This window comes from Mirounga leonina, unplaced genomic scaffold, assembly GCF_011800145.1.
Source record: "Mirounga leonina isolate KUSES-001 unplaced genomic scaffold, KU_Mleo_1.0 Mir_197, whole genome shotgun sequence".
In the NCBI taxonomy this organism is placed as follows: domain Eukaryota; kingdom Metazoa; phylum Chordata; class Mammalia; order Carnivora; family Phocidae; genus Mirounga; species Mirounga leonina.
The window spans coordinates 15,183,272-15,202,262 of NW_023270494.1; the positions used below are offsets into that span (position 1 = coordinate 15,183,272).

The following is an 18,991-nucleotide window of genomic DNA, read 5'->3' on the forward strand; positions in this document are numbered from 1 at the left end:
CAATGATGGAGCTTAGACTACTATATATATATGTAGTATATATATAGTATATATATATATACACACTATATTTTTTACTATAATAAAATTCACTATATCTTGAATTCTAATATTTTTCCTAAAATTGCAAGATATTTACTCATGCTTCAGAATCGTGAGTACATTGCAATAAATCACTATGAAGTCTAAATCTCTATGCACTTTATATTTTCAAACTGGCTTTTCAATAGTTTTCTCAAGACTAATTTCCATTTTATCCAAGATAATATATGAGAAGAAAAGTAACACTGATTCAATGTTTATTATGTATTAGGTTTTAAGAAATCTTATTCATTCTTCACAGGAACTCCGAGATTTTTTCTAACAATAAAATTCACTAAAGTATATCTTGAATTCCAGTACTTCCAAAAATTGCAAGATAATTATCATGTGAAAAATGTGTAAGTACACTAAACTGTATCAGAATATGTAGACTAATATTACATATAGGCTGTTTTTAATGTCAAAATAGCTTTAAATCTTTTTCCCAGGATGTATCATAAACAAGTCAATGATTCCTTTTTATCCATGATGAAAATAATATTTTGGCTATAGCTAGCATCTAAAGCATGTAAATTCGACTGCCACACAGTCATTCCAATCTATGTAGCAAATACTTTTTAAATCAGGCCCCCCCCGCCAAAAAAAAATTCCCAAAGACTAGCTAATAATCCATTGGATATCGGTATTTGAAGGTTACTCCTCAGAAAAGAAAAAGGGCTTACTTAAGGTAATTACATAAATTACTTGAAGATCACCTTCCAAAGGCTCAGAACTCATATTTAATATGGATGGATCATATTTAATAGCTGATGGAAAGTCACCCAAATCTCTTCTAGAATTATAATAAATGTGGCTAACATTTATTGACTACTTATTCTTTGTCAGATACTGTCTCATGAACTTTATATGTACCAACTCATTCAGTTCTCGTAATAGTCCTATTATTTCTACTTTAGAAATAAGGAAAGTGAAGTACAAAGACTTTCAGCAAATTTGCTTAAGTTTACACAGTTAAGAAATGGCAGCCAGGATCCATTTTGTTATACTGCCTCGTGAGACTCCAGATTTTACATGTGGTAAAAAATACAAACACTATAGAAAGGTACATAACAGAATTTGTCATCCCTCTCCCACTTTTGGGTTAGAGTTACTGTATCTCCACACCACCACCAAATGTATGTGCAGGCACGTGTGTGTATGTGTGTGTGTGTCACACAAGTGGATTACTAATTATTAGTGATAAATATTTAGACTTCAGTTTTTATTATACATATGTACAGATACATACATGTTTCAAGCCTGTTCAAATTTATTTATTTATTTGTAAAATAAACTCTGTGCAAGGAAATTACTGTATCAAGGATTATGTACATTACAATTTTTTTAAAGATTTTATTTATTTGAGAGAGAGTGCGTGCACATGCAACCTGAGGTGAAATTATTGAATCAGAGGCTTAACCTACTGAGCCACCTAGGCACCCCTGTGCATTACAACTTTGATACACACTATCAAACTGCCCTACAAAAAGGTTGCAATGATTTATACCCTACTAAAAATGTGAATACTCAAAATTTAACTTTTACTAAACTTACAGTACATATAATAGGCCACAGTATAAATTCAGGTAAGTGTTGAATGAATGAACTATTGGTACTCCTAATTATCTATATTTTAAGAAGTATGCTTGAGGGGCTTTGGGATATTATGAAGAAGAACATCTTGAAAAGAGCACTGAGCAGGAATCTAGAGAACTGGGGCAATGCCATCACCATAGTAACAGGGGCCAACGGTGTCTCTGCATAATCTCCTCTGGACCTCCCCAGTGCACAGCAATATCCAACTACGTCAAATGAACCTTGAGGTCTGCCCAACCTTAGGTCTTCTAGTTTTCCTTCATTGCTTAGACCATTTGGCTATATCTTCTTTCCTTGGAATAAAAAAGTCTTAATTGATATACCAAATGGGTCGTCACCTACACTTGTGTGAAGGACTCAGATAAATATTTTAGGAGTACAAAGGTTCTATGATAAAAATGATAGGAAAAGGTTAGTGATTCCTTCACTATATCTCACAAGATAAAATAAAAAAAGATTTTCTTTTCACCATTCTATTAACTTATCAGAACTTAAAGATAGATTTAAAGATCAGGAAAACACACAAGGTTAACGAACATAGCATACTTAGTCCCTCAGATGCCATTCTTTACACATTTGCCAACAAGATCTGATAAAAAGGTAAATCAGATCACATTACTTCCCATTCCGGCTCTGCTTAAAATCCTACAGTTAGGTTGCTTACCATGACCTTAAAAACCCTGGTTTCTGCCTACCTCCTCAACTATTTTCTACTACCCTCCCCTCTGACTTACTCTGCTGAAACCACACTTGCCTTCTTCCCATTCCTTGGACATGCCAATGCTGCTTTCTGCTGTAGGACTTTTGTCCTAGCTGTTCCCTCTGCCTAGAGGGCTCTGATCCCAGATCTTCCCATGACTGGCTTCTTTCAGTTATTCACATCTCCGCCGTTCAAATACCTCCTCTTCTGACTCTCCCTGATGACTCCACAGAAAGAAATCCTACCTCCACTCCACTCTCCCTCTATCCCATTTCCTATTTCATCACCCTCATATTACTTGTCACTATCTAAAATTGTTCACCATGCTATTAAGTGCATCTAGAGCAGTGCTTGGCATATTATGGGTCCTAAACAAATATATGCTGAACAATTAGGTGAAAAGCACAGAAAAATAATAAACTACTTTGACTATAGCAAAGACAGGGTACTAAATATTAGAAAGTCAGAAAGAAAACAGAATAAGATAACTATTCTGGTCCTACTTAGTTTGGTTGGTGATATGAATACAAGGAATATAAGGTAATTGGAAGTTTAAATGTATGGAAATGGATAAATCAGTAAGTGCAGCCCTAATGGCTGGATTAAATTAATGCATTTTGTTAAAAACCATTCTCTGGAGGACATTTAACTTATGGTCAGCAAATCTTTCTCTATTCAACTTTCTTTTTAGTTATTCATAACAAAATATAATTACGAAAGGAAAGATAACTCATAAATCTACTAACTAAAGTTTTAAATTTAAATTTCAAAGTAATTTCATTCTAGGTTAAACCAAAAAATTCTCATCATCTGCTTCACTTAGCAGAAAACTGGCCACAGGAAAATGTTCATAGCATCCTTTTTCAGGAGACAGATTTCTCTCATTCAGAAATTTTAAAATGCATCCTCAATCTTTAAATTCTTAGGCCTTTGACAGTCTCTTTAACAAATAAAATTAATTACACATGTAATTAACCAAATATACCTCTTATTACTGCTTCCCTGTCTCACCTCTGTGATATCAGGCAGGTAACTGACTTTGTTATTAAATGTACTTATCTTTTAATAAAGTTCCCTATTTAAGTTGAGGCTTAAATTGGGATAGGTAAATGGGATAGGAACCTCAGGCAATCCAGTTCATTTCTGCAAGGAAACGGAACTTTTCTTGCTAACTCTTCCAAAGTGTGGTAAATGAAGAACATCACTTGATAGCCATCTTATATTTGGTTAATTATATTTTCAGTAATCAACAATATCTTAAACTTCAAGAAAAAGGGGAGATTTCTAAGCAAAGAAATTTTATTCAAGTCCAACCACATAAAATTTATCCTATTTTTAGCTATCAGAGGGAATAAATATTTCAGTAAAATGTTACTAAGCTATTTTACTGATTTTTATTTAATGACCCAAGAATCAAAGTAGCCTTTGACTCAGTTATCTGAAGAAGCCTAAAAACAATAAATATAAAAATGCCTTATGCCTTGTGTAACTAAAGAATAAAGAAATATTATTGTTTTCATGAAAATTATAAACACTGTAAAAATCTTCATTCAAAATAGATGGAAGAGTCCAAAAATTCCATTTTCCTTTCTCTCCTGTTTTCTTTTGAATTGTCAAATGATAATCAAACCTCCCCACTGTCTAGCTCAGTGCCAGACATATAGTAAGCAGTTAATGTATCCTTTTGGAATGACTTAATTTCTTGCCCCTAATCACTCATAACCCACCATTACCAGTCAACTTAATGATACCAGCTATATATTGATAATGTTAAAAGAAACCTAAGAAAGTGACCCAGGCTTACATATTTTCACATGTAAGTATCATTCAACATATTAAAATTTCTTCTCTGAAAAAGCTTAAAAGGACAAAAGTTCATTCAATAATTAAGACACAGTTTCACACCTAATCACTTGATCTGAATGGGTTATACATACTGTGAGATCATATTAAAGTCAGTGCAATCCACAACTTATGAATTATAGTTAATATCCCAAGAAGTTGGAGGAATGTACAATGGGAGAGGAAAATACCTAAATCAGCTTTTAGAAATAGATGTGAAATACACAGATTAGGATTAAAAACAGAAAATATGACTGATGTACCTTTGCTGAACTATGAAGCTCTATTATCCTAAAATTACAATATCTCCATCTGTTAATCTGACATGAACAAGCTGATAAATGAAATCAGAACAACAGTGTATTCTGGCAAAACTAGAAGTTTCCCGAAAGCCTAGAAAAATATGTCCACAACAGATGGATCACTTAGAAAATAAATACATCAATCTGTCAAACGGAGTACTATTCTAATTCCCTAAATTAAAATCAGTAGGAGTTCCACCTTCCAAGAGTCTGTGACATTAGGAAGGCCAAAAAGGAAAAACCTAAAGATGCACATAAACATATCTGATATGACCTAAAGTGTCATACTGTTAGGTTTCCTGTTAAACATACTAAATTTAGGTAAAGTCCTTACCAGTTAACTTCTTCACAGGTTGGAGCCGAACACTGATAGACTGATGTGTGAGTAAGGGGGAGGATGGAAGAGAGCGAGACATGCCCTCCATAATCCGAATGTGCTGCATACCTTCACTCACTGGAAGTGGTGGAACGGCGTAGTCGGGCTCAAAAACACAGTCGCTTTCTGTGGAGATGCCACCTGTTAGGACAGAACAAAAGAGCTGATAAGAAAAGATTCCTTTTAAGATAATTCAGAACATCATATACCCATGTTGATTTTCACGGTGAAAAGCCAAATAAGATATTTTCAACACCTACATTCATGTCTATACTTACTGGATGGACACTTAACAGCAGGTTTAGCACTAGGAAATTAAACATGGATAAAACGAGGTTCCTCCTTATAAGGGGCTCACTGCCTCATGAATGATTCAGTCCCATAAAGAAATAATAATGGTACAATGCAGTAAGTGTTAAAATTGGAGCACTGGTCTTCAGTTTTTTTCCCTGATAAGAAACATAAAAGAAGATATTCACCTGCTTGATAATCCAATATGTGCAATTGCTAGTAGGATCACTCTAACTCTCTCTTACCCCCTTCTCTAAGAAAGTATGTGAAAATACAAGGAGGTAAGACTGACATTATTATATGGTAATTTTGGGGGGGTTAAGATTTTATTTATTTATTTGTCAGAGAGAGAGAGAGCACAAGCAGGGGGAGTGGCAGGCGGAAGGAGAAGCAGGCTCCCTGCTGAGCAAGGAGCCTGATGTGAGACTTGATCCCCAGGACCCCGGGATCATGACCCCAGCTGAAGGCAGACGCCCAACCGACTGAGTCACCCAGGCGCCCTATATGGTGATCTTTTAATCTGCTTTGATATTTAAAAAGATTAAGTTATATGTTATGTATTTCCACCTATATACTGTTGACTTCTATTTCCAATAATAGCAGATTATCTACTTCAGACCAACTTTTCCCTAAGAAAAACTAGAACTGTATGTATGTTTTGTTTTTGTTTTTGTTTTTTTTTAAAGATTTTATTTATTTATTTGAGAGAGAGAATGAGAGAGAGCAGGGTCAGAGGGAGAAGCAGACTCCCCACCGAGCAGGGAGCCCGATGCGGGACTCGATCCTGGGACCCCAAGACCATGACCTGAGCTGAAGGCAGTCACTTAACCAACTGAGCCACCCAGGCGCCCTGTACGTATGTTTTAGAATCTTCCTGAAGGCATGGAAGAGTTAATAGCATGAGGAAGGATTACATAAAGAAAAAAGAAAAGAAAAAAAGACTGAAGCCTGGCATTTGGGGCTACTTTTTACTCAGTGGCATCTGAGAGGCTAAGAAGCTACTGACAGTTTTAAAGAGCTGGGAGGACAAACACTGAAATGCAGAGAAAAATCAAGATCCAGAGGAGAAGCTGGTAAAACTCCAACACTTTTGTTTGGAAGCCCAAAGGGCTACACTCTAGGAGTTAAGTATGAACCAAAGCTAGTCTGGCCTTTTACAGGAATAAAGCTCGGCTCCAAACGTCTACCACAAAATTAAATTAAGGCGATCTTGGATGGCCAACGTCTGCCAAAAACTAACGCAAATCTTCTTGGAGAAAACACTGGCACAGGCCTCAAATTACTTCCACAATATTTCATACCCAGTATCTGGCCCTTAACTGACAAAAACAAAGAGGTAAAACAGTATGCAAAAAGTAGATCGGAAAGACCGTTCAAAAGAGACAGTCTCACAAGGGATACAGACTATGGAGTAATGAGGCACAGAATTTAAAAGTGGTATACTTAATTAACATCAGAAAGATTAGTAATTTGAAATAAATTTAACCAAGGAGGTGAAAGACCCATACATTGAAAACTATAAGACACTGATGAGAGAAACTGAAGAGTAAGTGGAAAGATACCCCAAGTTCAAGGACTAGAAGAATAAGTATTGTTAAAATGTCCATACAACCCAGTCATCTATAGATTCAATGGAACCCCTATAAAGATTCTGATAGCATTTTTTACAGAGGTAGAAAAAAGCAATTCTGAAATTTATATGACATCACAAAAGACCCTAAGTAACCACAGAAGTTCTGAGGGAGAGAAAAACAAAGTGGGAGGCATCACACTTCCTAATTTCAAAGTATATTACAAAGCTATAATAATTAAAAGAATTTGGTGGTAGCATAAAAAATAAAAAAAAAAACACACAGACGAACAGAACAGAACAGAACAGGAGAGTCTAGAAATAAACCCATGCATATATGGTCAACTAATCTTTGACACACGCACCAAGGATACACAATGGGGGAAATGAGAGTCTCTTGAATAAACAGTGCTGGGAAAACTGAAAAGACACATGCAAAAGAATGAAATTGGATCCCTATCTTACACTATATACAAAAATCAACTGAAAAATGGGTTAAAGACTTAAACATAAGACCTGATACCATAAAACTCCTAGACAAAAAGGAGAAAAACTCCTTGAAATTGGTCTTGGCAATGATCTTTTGGATTTGATACCAAAAGCACAGGCAACAAAACCAAATTAGTAGGAGAGACTACATCAAACGAAAAGGTTTCTGCCAGCAAAGGAAACTACTGACAAAATGAAAAAGCAACCTATGGAATTGGAGAAAATATTGCAAACCATACATCCTTAGGGGTTAATATCCAAAATACATAAGAAACTCATACTCAATAGCAAAAAACAACCTAAGTATAAAATGGGCAAAAGATGTGAATGAACATTTTTCCAAAGTAGACACACAAACAGCCAACAGGTACACAAAAAGATGTTCAACATCACTAACCTTCAGGGAAATGCAAATCAAAACCACTATGAGGTATCACCTCACACCTGTTGGGACAGCTATTCTCAAAAAGTCAAAAGATAACAAGTGTTGGCAATGATGTGGAGAAAAGGGATCCCTTCTGTTGGTGGCAATGTAAACTGGTACAACCATTATGTAAAACAGCATGGAGGATCCTCAAAAAATTAAAAATAGAACTACCACATGATGGAACAATCCTACTTCTGAGTATATACCAAAAGGAAACAAAACTATCATCTCAAAGAGATATATGCACTCCTGTGCTCACTGCAGCATTACTCACAGTAGCCATGATTTAGAAACAACCTCAGTGTCTGTCAAAATATGAAGAAAATGTGATTTTACACACACACACACACACACACACAGATGTTATTTGTCCATAAGAGAGAAAGAAATTCTGCCACTTATAACAACATGGATGAATCTGGAAAACATTATACTAAGTCAACTAAGCCAGACACAGAAAGACAAATACTGCATAATCTCACTTATATGTGGAATCTAAAAAATAAAGTCAAACTCACAGTAAAGAGAGGTGAATGGTGGTTATCTGGGCTAAGAGGATGGGGGAAAAAGAGAGATGTTCAATAATTAAGTTCTGGAGACCTAATGTACAGCATGATGACTACAGCTAATAATAATAATACACTGTACACTTGAAATTTCCTGAGTAGAACTCAAGTATTCTCATACACGCACAAAAAGGGTAATTGTGTGAAGTGATAGATATTAATTAGTGTTATGGTGGTAATCATTTCACAATGTATACATTTATCAAAATAACACGTTATATACCTTAAATAGATACAATCTGTATTTCTCAATCATACCTCAATAAACCTGGGGGAAAAGAGTGGAAAATTTAAAAAAACAAGCACATGGTCTTACATGAAATGATGGTAATATGGTCTACACTGAGAAGTAAAATTAAAGCAAGTGTCTCACTTAAGGTTCCCAATTGTGTTATAGTTGTAATTTCATCATATGTAATTCTAACTCATTTAAAAAAACTACTGCAGTATATCATGCATTATAACATAACCAGTCTCTTATTAATGGCCACTTACGCAGCTCTTTCTATAGTATTTCTATAGATGATAAATATAGAATTAATGGGTCAAAGTGCTGAGAGTTTCCCCTGAGAAATACTGACTAAATGCTGTATTAAGTCTGTGTAGGGGAGTGTGGGTGTCTCAGTCAGTTGAACGTCCTACTCCTGTTTTGGCTCAGATCATGATCTCATGGGTCATGAGAGATCAAGCCCCATGTGGGGCTCCATGCTCAGTGGGGAGTCTGCTTGAAGATTCTCTCCCTCTGCCCCTCCTCCCACTCGCTTTATATCTCTTGTGCTCTCTCAAATAAATAAATATATCTTTAAAAAAAAAAAAGTCTGTGTCATGTTGCCTCTAAAAAAAAGGGGGGGGGGAGTAGTATGCTTAATATTTGGAGAAAATAAAAATTTAGAATTCCAGCTAAGAATTAAAATTATGAAAATAAAAACTCAACAGGTGAATTGAAAAACAGATTAGACAGAGATGAAGAGATAATTAGTAAACTGGAAGGTAAAATGTTTGTGCATCAAAAGACACCATATCTTTTGAATGGTGGTGAATGGGGGTGCCTGGGTGGCTCAGACGGTTAAGCGTCTACCTTCGCCTCAGGTCATGATCTCAGGGTTCTGGAATCAAGCCCCACATCCTTGGGCTCCCTGCTTAGTGGGGAGTCAGCTTCCTCTGTCCCTCCTCCACCCCGACTTGTACACATGCACTCTCTCTTTCAAAAAAAAAAAAAAAAGTGTGAAAAGACAACACCTAGAATGGCAGCACATATGTGCAAATCATTTATCTGAAGAGAGTCTAGAATCCAGACTATATAAAGAACTCCTACAACTCAAGAACAAAATAACAATGCAATTTAAAAATAAGCAAAAGACTTGAAGAGACATTTCTCCAAAAAAGATCTACAAATGGACAAAAAGCACATGAAAAGGTACTCGGCATCATTAATCATTATGGAACTATAAATCAGAGTCACAGGGAGATATCACTTTATACCCGGTAGGATAGCAATTAAAAAAAAAAAAAAAAAAGACAAAAAAGTGTTACTGAGAATGTAGAGAAGTTAGTTAGAATCCTAATATATTGCTGGTGGGAATATAAGATGGTATAGCTGCTGTGTAAAACAGTTGCTGTTCCTCAAAAAGTTAAATACAGAATAACCCAGCCATCTGACTTCTGTGTATATACCCAAAAGCAATGAAAACAAGTTTCAAGCAAAAACCTGAACATGAATGTTCATAGCAGCAGTATTCACGATATCCAAAAGTGGAAACAACTAAAATGTTATGAACTGGTGAATGGATAAACAAAATGTGGCATCTTTATATAATCGAATATTATTTAGCAATAAAAAGAAGCTAGCCTGATTCATGCTACAATACTGATAAACCTTGAAAACATTACGTTTAAGTGAAAAAAACAGACACAAATGTTCACATGTATAATTCCATTTATATGAAATGTTCAGAACAGGCAAATCTAGAGAAAAAGTAGACTATGATTGCCAGGGACTATAAGGAGGGAGGAGTGAAGAGTGACTGCTTACTAGGTATAGGATTTCCTTTTGGAGTGATGAATGCAGTAATGTTTGCACATTATAAATGTATTAAAAGCCACCAAATTGTACATTTTTAAATGGTGAACTTTACCTCAATAAAAAAATTTTATGTAGATATTTACCACCTACTCACATATTTATTCAAACCAGACACCTAGTAAACCATTGCTAATTTCTTCCTGACACATCCCTTCACAACAAATGCGTTAGAAGTTCTACAGATTTTATCAGTATAAACAGATTTCAAATCAGCTATGCTCTTTCCATTTCTCCTACCATTACCATAGTCCAGATCACTATTATTTTCCCCCAAAGTTCTGTTGATAGAAATACAGAATTTCTTCCTCATCCTTGGAGCTTAGAAATTTTACCAAGATTTGTCTTAACTTTTTTCTTCTCATTAGTCTCTGGGTCCTTTCTTTTACTATGTTGACTATTCTTCTCTTCCAACTAATCTTTTTTCTCTCTCTGGAACTATGATCAGATGGATACAGTATCTCCTAGACATATTTTTCAAGTCTCTTTCTCTCATAATAGATTTCTAATCTTTGGGCATTCATGAACAGACTTGAGACTGAATTATATGGAATTACAGTATTTTACAGGTTTACACACAAAGAGTCATGCCATTAATGTAATTCCCTAATGGAGGAATCCTTTTGTTGAGAAAAATCAGCATTAGATTTTTAAAAAGCAATATATCTAGAAGAATGCATGTGATTTAGTGAAGCATCTCTCTTCACTTGAAATGTTCCAATATTAAAACTTGGCTGATAATTTTAGAATCTAATAATACTCCTTAAGGAATAATACTGCAATTAGTCCAGTCTGGATGTCCTAGTTTACTTTTCTGCTTAAAAATATTTTCCTCCATCTTCTTTGTCCTATAAATTGTGCTTGAACTCATTGTAGCTAAAGAGGAAAAAACTAAAAATATATGTTTCAAGTAAAGAAAAGTACTGGTAAGCATTTACAGAATTTAGCTATATTAGCCAGTTTTTCTTGGTTAAGTAGCAACCTCAAAATCTCAGTAGTCTACAACATTTACTTTTCTCATGAGTCTGCAGATTCACTGTGGGTCAGCTGAGCTAAGCTGGGCTATCAGGTTCAGAACTACTCTGATGGGTCTTCAGTATTGGGCCTAGCCACTGAAGAGGCAATGAATATGTGGGGCTGCTCTTCTCATGGTAGACCACAACAGTGTAGGAGGCCAAGTCAAACCAGAGGAGCATATTTAAGACCTCTGTTCACTGACATTCCACTTGGCCCATATCAGTGGGAACTACTGAAAAGTTGCATAGCAAAAGGAATGGATGTTTAATTTTGTAACAGTAGGGAAGTGAAACTGGGAATCCAATTTACCAAGCATGTAGGATGATATTTATTGGTATTCCAAATTACTCATCTTTATCTTCTACTTTTTTTCCTGCCACTTTTCCTGCTTCAATTAACCAAATAAAAGTTACTGAAATAATGTGATGAAAATATGGCAGAGTAAAATAAACTGCTAAAAAAATTCAGTTATGTTGGACACATGGTGATTAAATTTTCAAAAACTGGGAGCCTGGGTGGCTCAGTCGTTAAGCGTCTGTCTTCGGCTCAGGTCATGATCCTGGAGTCCCAGGATCCAGTCCCGCATCGGCTCCCTGCTCGGCAGGAAGCCTGCTTCTCCCTCTCCCACTCCCCCTGCATGTGTTCCCTCTCTTGCTGCTCTCTCTCTCTCTGTCAAATAAAATATTCAAAAAAATTTTTCAAAAACTGAACTAAGAAAGCACAAGGACATCAAGTAGATGGACACTAAAGAAGTGTTAGGAGTTAATTACAATTCAGTGAAAATTTCAGTCATCACTAAGCTTCTTATTTAATATAGATGATTATCAGATATTAAAGTTCAAGTTAATAAATTCTTTAGCCTAAAGCAATACTTAATTCTACAGAATGGCCTTCTAATTTTTCACATTACATGAACAACCACAAATAAAACTTACAAATCAAAGCCTCCAGCATACTTCACTGAACTATACACATGATTCGTGAATTTTTCAGTTTATATATTATACTTTAATAAAAATTTATTTTTAAAAAGCATAGTGAAAAATAGCCCCTAAAGTCTCAAAGGGCTTTTACATGTTTCAGAAACAAAGGGTGTTTGCCTAAATTACTCCAAACATCCTTTTAACTCAAGGCTTATATCACTCTGTAACTTGGCAATATTCTCAAAACAGATCCATACATTAGGAAACAGACATAGAGAAGTATAATAGCTCGTACAGGATCATATAGTCAGACATCATGACTGCCTCTGTAGAAAATTCTAAAGAATCTATAAAAAAGCTACTACAATAAAATAAGCGGGTTAGGCAAATTCAAAGGTTAAAGAGTCAAAGTAAAAAAAAATCAAGTGTCTTTGTACATACTAGCAATAAGCACTTGGAAAATAAAAATTTTAAAAACTATACCATCAAAATAGCATCATTATGAACAATGAAATTAATCAGGAATAAATCTGACAAAATAAATAAAATAGTACAATATTTGTATGCTAAGAACTATAAAACACTGATAAAAAAACCAAAGATCTAAATGGAGAGATATAATATGTTCATGGATCTGAAGATGCCCATCATTATGATGTCTATTCTCCTCAAAGTGATCTATAGATTTGAAGCAATTCCAATGAAAATCCAGCAGGCAGTATTTTGGTGAAAATCAACAAGCTCATTTTTTTTTTGAATTATTTATTTATTTATTCATTTATTCATTTTTGAAGATTTTAAGTAATCCTTACACCCAACACGGGGCTTGAACTCATAACCCCAAGATCAAGAGTCGAATGCTCTACTAACTGAGCCAGCCATGTGCCCCTGATTTTAAACTTTATATATAAAAATTTAAAAAACAAAGACAAAACAATTTTAAGCAAGGAAAAGCAAACTTTGAAGTCTCACAGTACCTAATTTCAAGACTAACTGTAAAGTCAGAGTAATCCAGAGAGTATGTGGTAATGGCAAAAGAATGGACATGAAATCAATGGAACAGACTACAGAGTCCAGAAAAAGACTCACACAAATACAGTCAACTAATTTTTTTTCCTTTTCTTTTCTTTTTTTCTTTCTTTTTTTTTAGAGAGGGAAAGGGGGAGGAGTAGAGGGAGCGGAAGAGAGAGAGAATCCCAAGCAGGCTCCACGCCCAGCACGGAGCCCAACACAGGGCTCAATCTCACAACCCTGAGATCACAACCTGAGCCCAAATCAAGAGTTGGATGATTAACTGATTGAGCCATGCAGGCACCCCCTCGTCAACTACTTTTTGACAAAAGTGTATGGGCAATCCAATGTTTAAAGGATAATCTTTTCAACAAATAGTTTTGGAACAAATGGATATCCATACACAAAAAACAAACCTTTACCTAAACCTTTACCACATACAAAAATCATGTTGAAATGGATCATAGACCTTAATGTAAAACCTAAAACTATAAAACTTCTAGAAGAAAACATAGGAGAAAATCTGGATGAACTTGTGTCAGGCAAAGATTTATTACAATGGACCCAAAAAAGATGAACTATATAAGAAGAATTGTTAAGTTGGAATTCATATTTAACATTTCTACTCTTCAAAAAGACACTGGAACTGGAGGGTATTAAGCTGAGCAAAATAAGTCAATCAGAGAAAGACATGTATCATATGACCTCACTGATATGAGGAATTCTTAATCTCAGGAAACAAACTGAGGGTTGCTGAAGCGGTGGGGGGTGGGAGGGATGGGGTGGCTGAGTGATGGACATTGGGGAGGGTATGTGCTATGGTGAGCGCTGTGAATTGTGTAAGACTGTTGAATCACAGACCTGTACCTCTGAAACAAGTAATAAATTATATGTTTAAAAAAAAAAAAAGAAGAAGAAGAAGATAGCAGGAAGGGAAAAATGAAGGGGGGGAATCGGAGGAGGAGACAAACCATGAGAGCCTATGGACTCCGAGAAACAAACTGAGGGTTCTAAAGGGGAGGGGGTTGGGGGGAAGGGGTTAGCCTGGTGATGGGTATTTTTTTTTTTTTAAAGATTTTATTTATTTATTCGACAGAGAGAGACACAGCGAGAGAGGGAACACAAGCTGGGGGAGTGGGAGAGGGAGAAGCAGGCTTCCCACGGAGCAGGGAGCCTGATGCGGCGCTCGATCCCAGGATCCTGGGATCATGACCTGAGCCAAAGGCAGATGCTCAATGACTGAGCCACCCAGGTGCCCCTGGTGATGGGTATTAATGAGGTCACGTACTGCCTGGAGCACTGGGTATTATATGCAAACAATGAATCATGGAACACTACATCAAAAACTAATGATGTAATGTATGGTGATTAACATAACAATAAAATAAAAGACACTGTTACAAAATGAAAAAAAACCAGTACCAACTGAAAGAATACATCTGTAAAACACATATATGATAAAGGACTGGTATTTAGAATATAAGTAGGACTCTTAACTCAGTAACAAGAAACTACTCCAATTTAAAAAGTTGGCAAAAGATTTGAATAGACATTTCATTAAGAGATATGGATGTCTGATAAACACATGAAAAATACTCAACATCACTAATCATTAGGGAAATGCAAATTAGGAGATGTCACTATATACCTAGTGAAATGGCTAAAATTAAAAAACAAAATGCTGACAAACCAAGTACTGGGAAGAATGAACTAGAACTCTTATATACTAGTGTTGAGAACATAAAATGGTATACAATGCTAGGGAACACTCTGGTAGTTTAAATATAAACTTACCATACAACCTAGGAATCCAATACCTAGAAATCTACCCAAAAGAAATGAAGACACATTGACCCCACCCACACACCATCACCACAAACACACAAATAGCAGACTAATTCATAAGTTCCAAAACCTGGAAACTACCCATATGTCCATCAACTGGTGAATGGATAAACAAATTGTAGGACATACATACAATGGAACATTATTCAGCAGTAAAATAAACTACTCACATATGCAAAATGAAAAAAAATCTAAAAAGATAGATGAATCTCAAAAGCATTAAAGTATAAGAAGCCAGAGTTGAAAGACTACATACTTAATGGTTTCATTTATAGAATATTATGAAAACTACTATAGTAACAGGAAGCAGATCATTAGCTGACAGGGATTGGGGTAGCAGAAAGGGACTGACTACAAAAGGGTATGATGGAACTTTTTTTTTTTTTGAAGATTTTATTTATTTATTTGACAGAGAGAGACACAGAGAGAGAGAGAGCACAAGCAGGGGGAGTGGGAGAGGGAGAAACAGGCTTCCCGTGGAGCAGGGAGCCCGATGTGGGACTCGATCCCAGGACCCTGGGATCATGACCTGCAGATGCTTAACCACTGAGCCACCCAGGCGCCCCTGTGATGGAGCTTTTACATGATGATGGAAATGAACTATATCTGATTTTAGTGATAGCTACATGGCCATATATGTTTGCAAAAACTCATGGTACTGTATATTTAAGAGGGGCAAATTTTAACTATATATAAATTGAACTTCAATAAACTGACTTTAAAAAACCCTACAGTACTTTGTGATCATATACTGACTGTATAGTTATGTTTTGTAAACTTTTCTGATTGCATGCTTTATTTCACTAAAGTTTTTTTTAAAAAGTATACTGAAAAAATAATAGCATAGATGATAAACTAGCCCCTACAACAAGTGCAGATATGTGAAAGATTACATACTTAATAACAATGCATAATTGGTCAAAGGGCTTTCAAATATTTCCTACAACAAAGGGATTTGCCCTAAACTCTTCCTAATGACCTTTCAAGGCAAGATTTATATCACTCTGAGTCTGTAACATTCTCACAAGTTCATGTATTAATCAACAAGGAGGCAGAGGAAGTTTAATAACTAATATAGGATCGTGTAGTCAATTAGCAGCAGAATACAGAACTCAAAATCCTTACCATAGTCTATAAGGCCTCCCACAATCTGGCTCCACCTACTTAATTCTCTGATGCCATCACTTTCCACTTTCCCCCTCAATACGCAATGCTTCAGTCACACTGAACTTCCAGTTCTTTGCTCTGGCCAAATGCATTCTCAACTTCAGGCCTTTGCCTGTTTTTTTCTGCCTAAAATGCTCACTCCCAGTACCTCTACAAAGCTGGCTTTCCTTCATCTGAAAACGCCCTGGCTCAAATGTTCCCTCCTCAGAAAGGCCTACCAGGACTAACCTACAGTTACCATTTACTCATTTCCTCATGTCTCATTCTCTATCACACAATCCTATTTAATTTTCTTGATAGCACTTATCATGACCTGAAATTACCTGGTTCTTTTATTTGTCTCACTCCTCTAGAATGAAAGCATCATAACAGTAGAAATGTTCTTTGGCTTATTTATTGCTCCTGTCCCTTGGCCTGATTGAGACCTGGGTACTGGGGTCGCCCTTAGGTGGATAGGGGTGGCATAGCTGACTCAGGCTCCCAGTCTTCTGTGGGGGCCCAGCTCTGGCCCTTCCATCTGCCTGGATGCTCTGCCCTAAGGTCTCTTGTAAGTGTTTTCTTCTTACCATCCTGATCTTAGTACAGCAAGAACATCTCTCCATACAGAGGCTTTACTGCACTGGGTAGGATCTCCAGACACAGATGAAGGAGTGATAGCAGATATCAGAGAGGGAATGCTTTCAGCTTTTCACTACAGTAGTCTGCATAAATGAGATGCAAATAGAAGGGAATCTTAATGAGATAGACTCTATGAATGTAATCTATGTGGAAAAGCCTTCAGAAGGAGCACTAATCTTATTTTGCAGGAGAAATCATGAAGGAGAAACAAATCACAAATGTAAGAATTCTAAGAAAGCCTTCAGTAACCATTATTTTCTTCAGAGACATGTGAGAATTAAAATGAAATGTTCTTCAAATAATATCAGAGCAGAAAAGCATCTAGTTGGTCTACAGTCATCCCCAAAATACACATAAGATTTCACATTGGAGACAAACTTTATTAATGTAAACAGTGTGGAAAATTCTTCAGAAACATCTCTAGTCTTGTGGTGCACAAGAGAATACATACTGGGCGGAAACTATGAACACAAAAACTACGAGAAAGCCTTCAGCAGGATCACTCACTTTACTTCTTACCAGAGCATCCACACTGGGGAGAAACTCTACAAATACAAATGACTGAGAAAAAGCCTTCAGTAGGAACAGTAAGCTCACAAGGCCTATGTGAATACACACAGAGGAGAAACACCATGACTGTGATGAATTCAGAAAAGTCTTCTATAGAAACACACTTACCAAACACATGTAAGTACATCCTGGGAAGAAAGTCTATGAATGCAATGACTGTGAAGAAGTTTTTAGAAGACACTCATCCCATGGGAAAAATGTGAGCACACACCTTGAAGAGAAGCCTTATATATGTAATGAATGTGGGAAAGGCTTCAATGATCCCTCTTGCTTTTACAGACATGAGAATTCACACTGGAGAGAAATCTATGAATGTGGGAAAGCCTTCAAATTTTCCTTTGTTCTACATAAGAGAATTAATACAAAGAAACAAATCGTATGGGTGTTTTATAAGTATCAGTAAGGCTATATATCTGAAAAACACGATTAGGTTCCCATTCCAGGAAAGATGGAATAATCATATTCCACTTTTACCCTCCCACTAAATGCACCTTAAAACCCTTGAAAGAATGCAGAGAGCTCACTTCCAGCTTCCTTATAGGACTACAGAGCACTTCGCTGCCCCATACCTTACCATTACATTACTACTTACCACAGCTCATTTTACCAAGAACACCATGTCTACCTTTCAGCAGAAACTTACAAGCCAACCAAAAGGCAAAAAATACAATTTGAAGAGACAGAACACGCATCAAATCAGACCCAGATATGGCAGAGATGTTGGAATTAACAATCTATGAATTTAAAAAAATGAAATACTTAGATATAATTCTAACAAAATATGTACAAGAACTATATGAGGAAAGCTACAAAACTCTGATGAAAGGAATTCAAAAAGATCTAAATAGATGGAAAGATATTCCATGTTCATGGATAAAAGAATTAATGTTGTCAAAATGTCAGTTTTTCCCAAATTGATCTGACAGATTCAAAGGAACCCCTATCAAATCCCAGGAGGTTATTTTGTTGAGTTTGACAAACTGATGCTAAAGTTTATATGCAGAGGCAAAAGATCCAAAAATTCAACTCAATATTTGAAGAAGAAGAATAAAGCCAGGGAATAGACATTACTGAACTTCAAAACTTACTACAAAGCCACAGTAATCAAGGCAGTGTCACAGTAGTGAAAGAATAGACAAATAGATCAATACAAGAAAATGGAGAGCCCAGAATTAGACCCACAAAACTATGTCAACTGATCTTTGACAAAGGAGCGCAATACACTGGAGAAAAGACAGTCTTTTCAACAAATGGTGCTGGGAGAACTAGACATCCACATTCAAAAAAATGAATCTAGACACAGACCTTATACCCTTCACAAAAAATTAACTCAAAATGGATTGTATACCTAAATGTAGTAAACTCCTAGAGGATAACATAGGAGAAAAACTAGATGACCTTGGGAATGGCAGTGACTTTTTACATACAACCCAAAAAGCATGATCCATGAAAGACATAAGAAGCTAGACTTCATTAAAATTTAAAACTTCAGGGGCACCTGCATGGCTCAGTAGTTAAGC

General features: G+C 36.0%; 1 protein-coding gene across 1 annotated transcript in view; it reads right to left on the reverse strand.

Moving 5' to 3' along the window:
• The window catches only part of TANC2 (tetratricopeptide repeat, ankyrin repeat and coiled-coil containing 2), a 362,442-nt gene that overhangs the window by 225,298 nt on the left and 118,153 nt on the right, over positions 1-18,991 (reverse strand). The window contains exon 4 of the mRNA XM_035026328.1: positions 4,856-5,038. Coding sequence (XP_034882219.1) covers positions 4,856-5,038 — 183 coding nt within the window. The remainder of the gene's footprint in view (positions 1-4,855; positions 5,039-18,991) is intronic.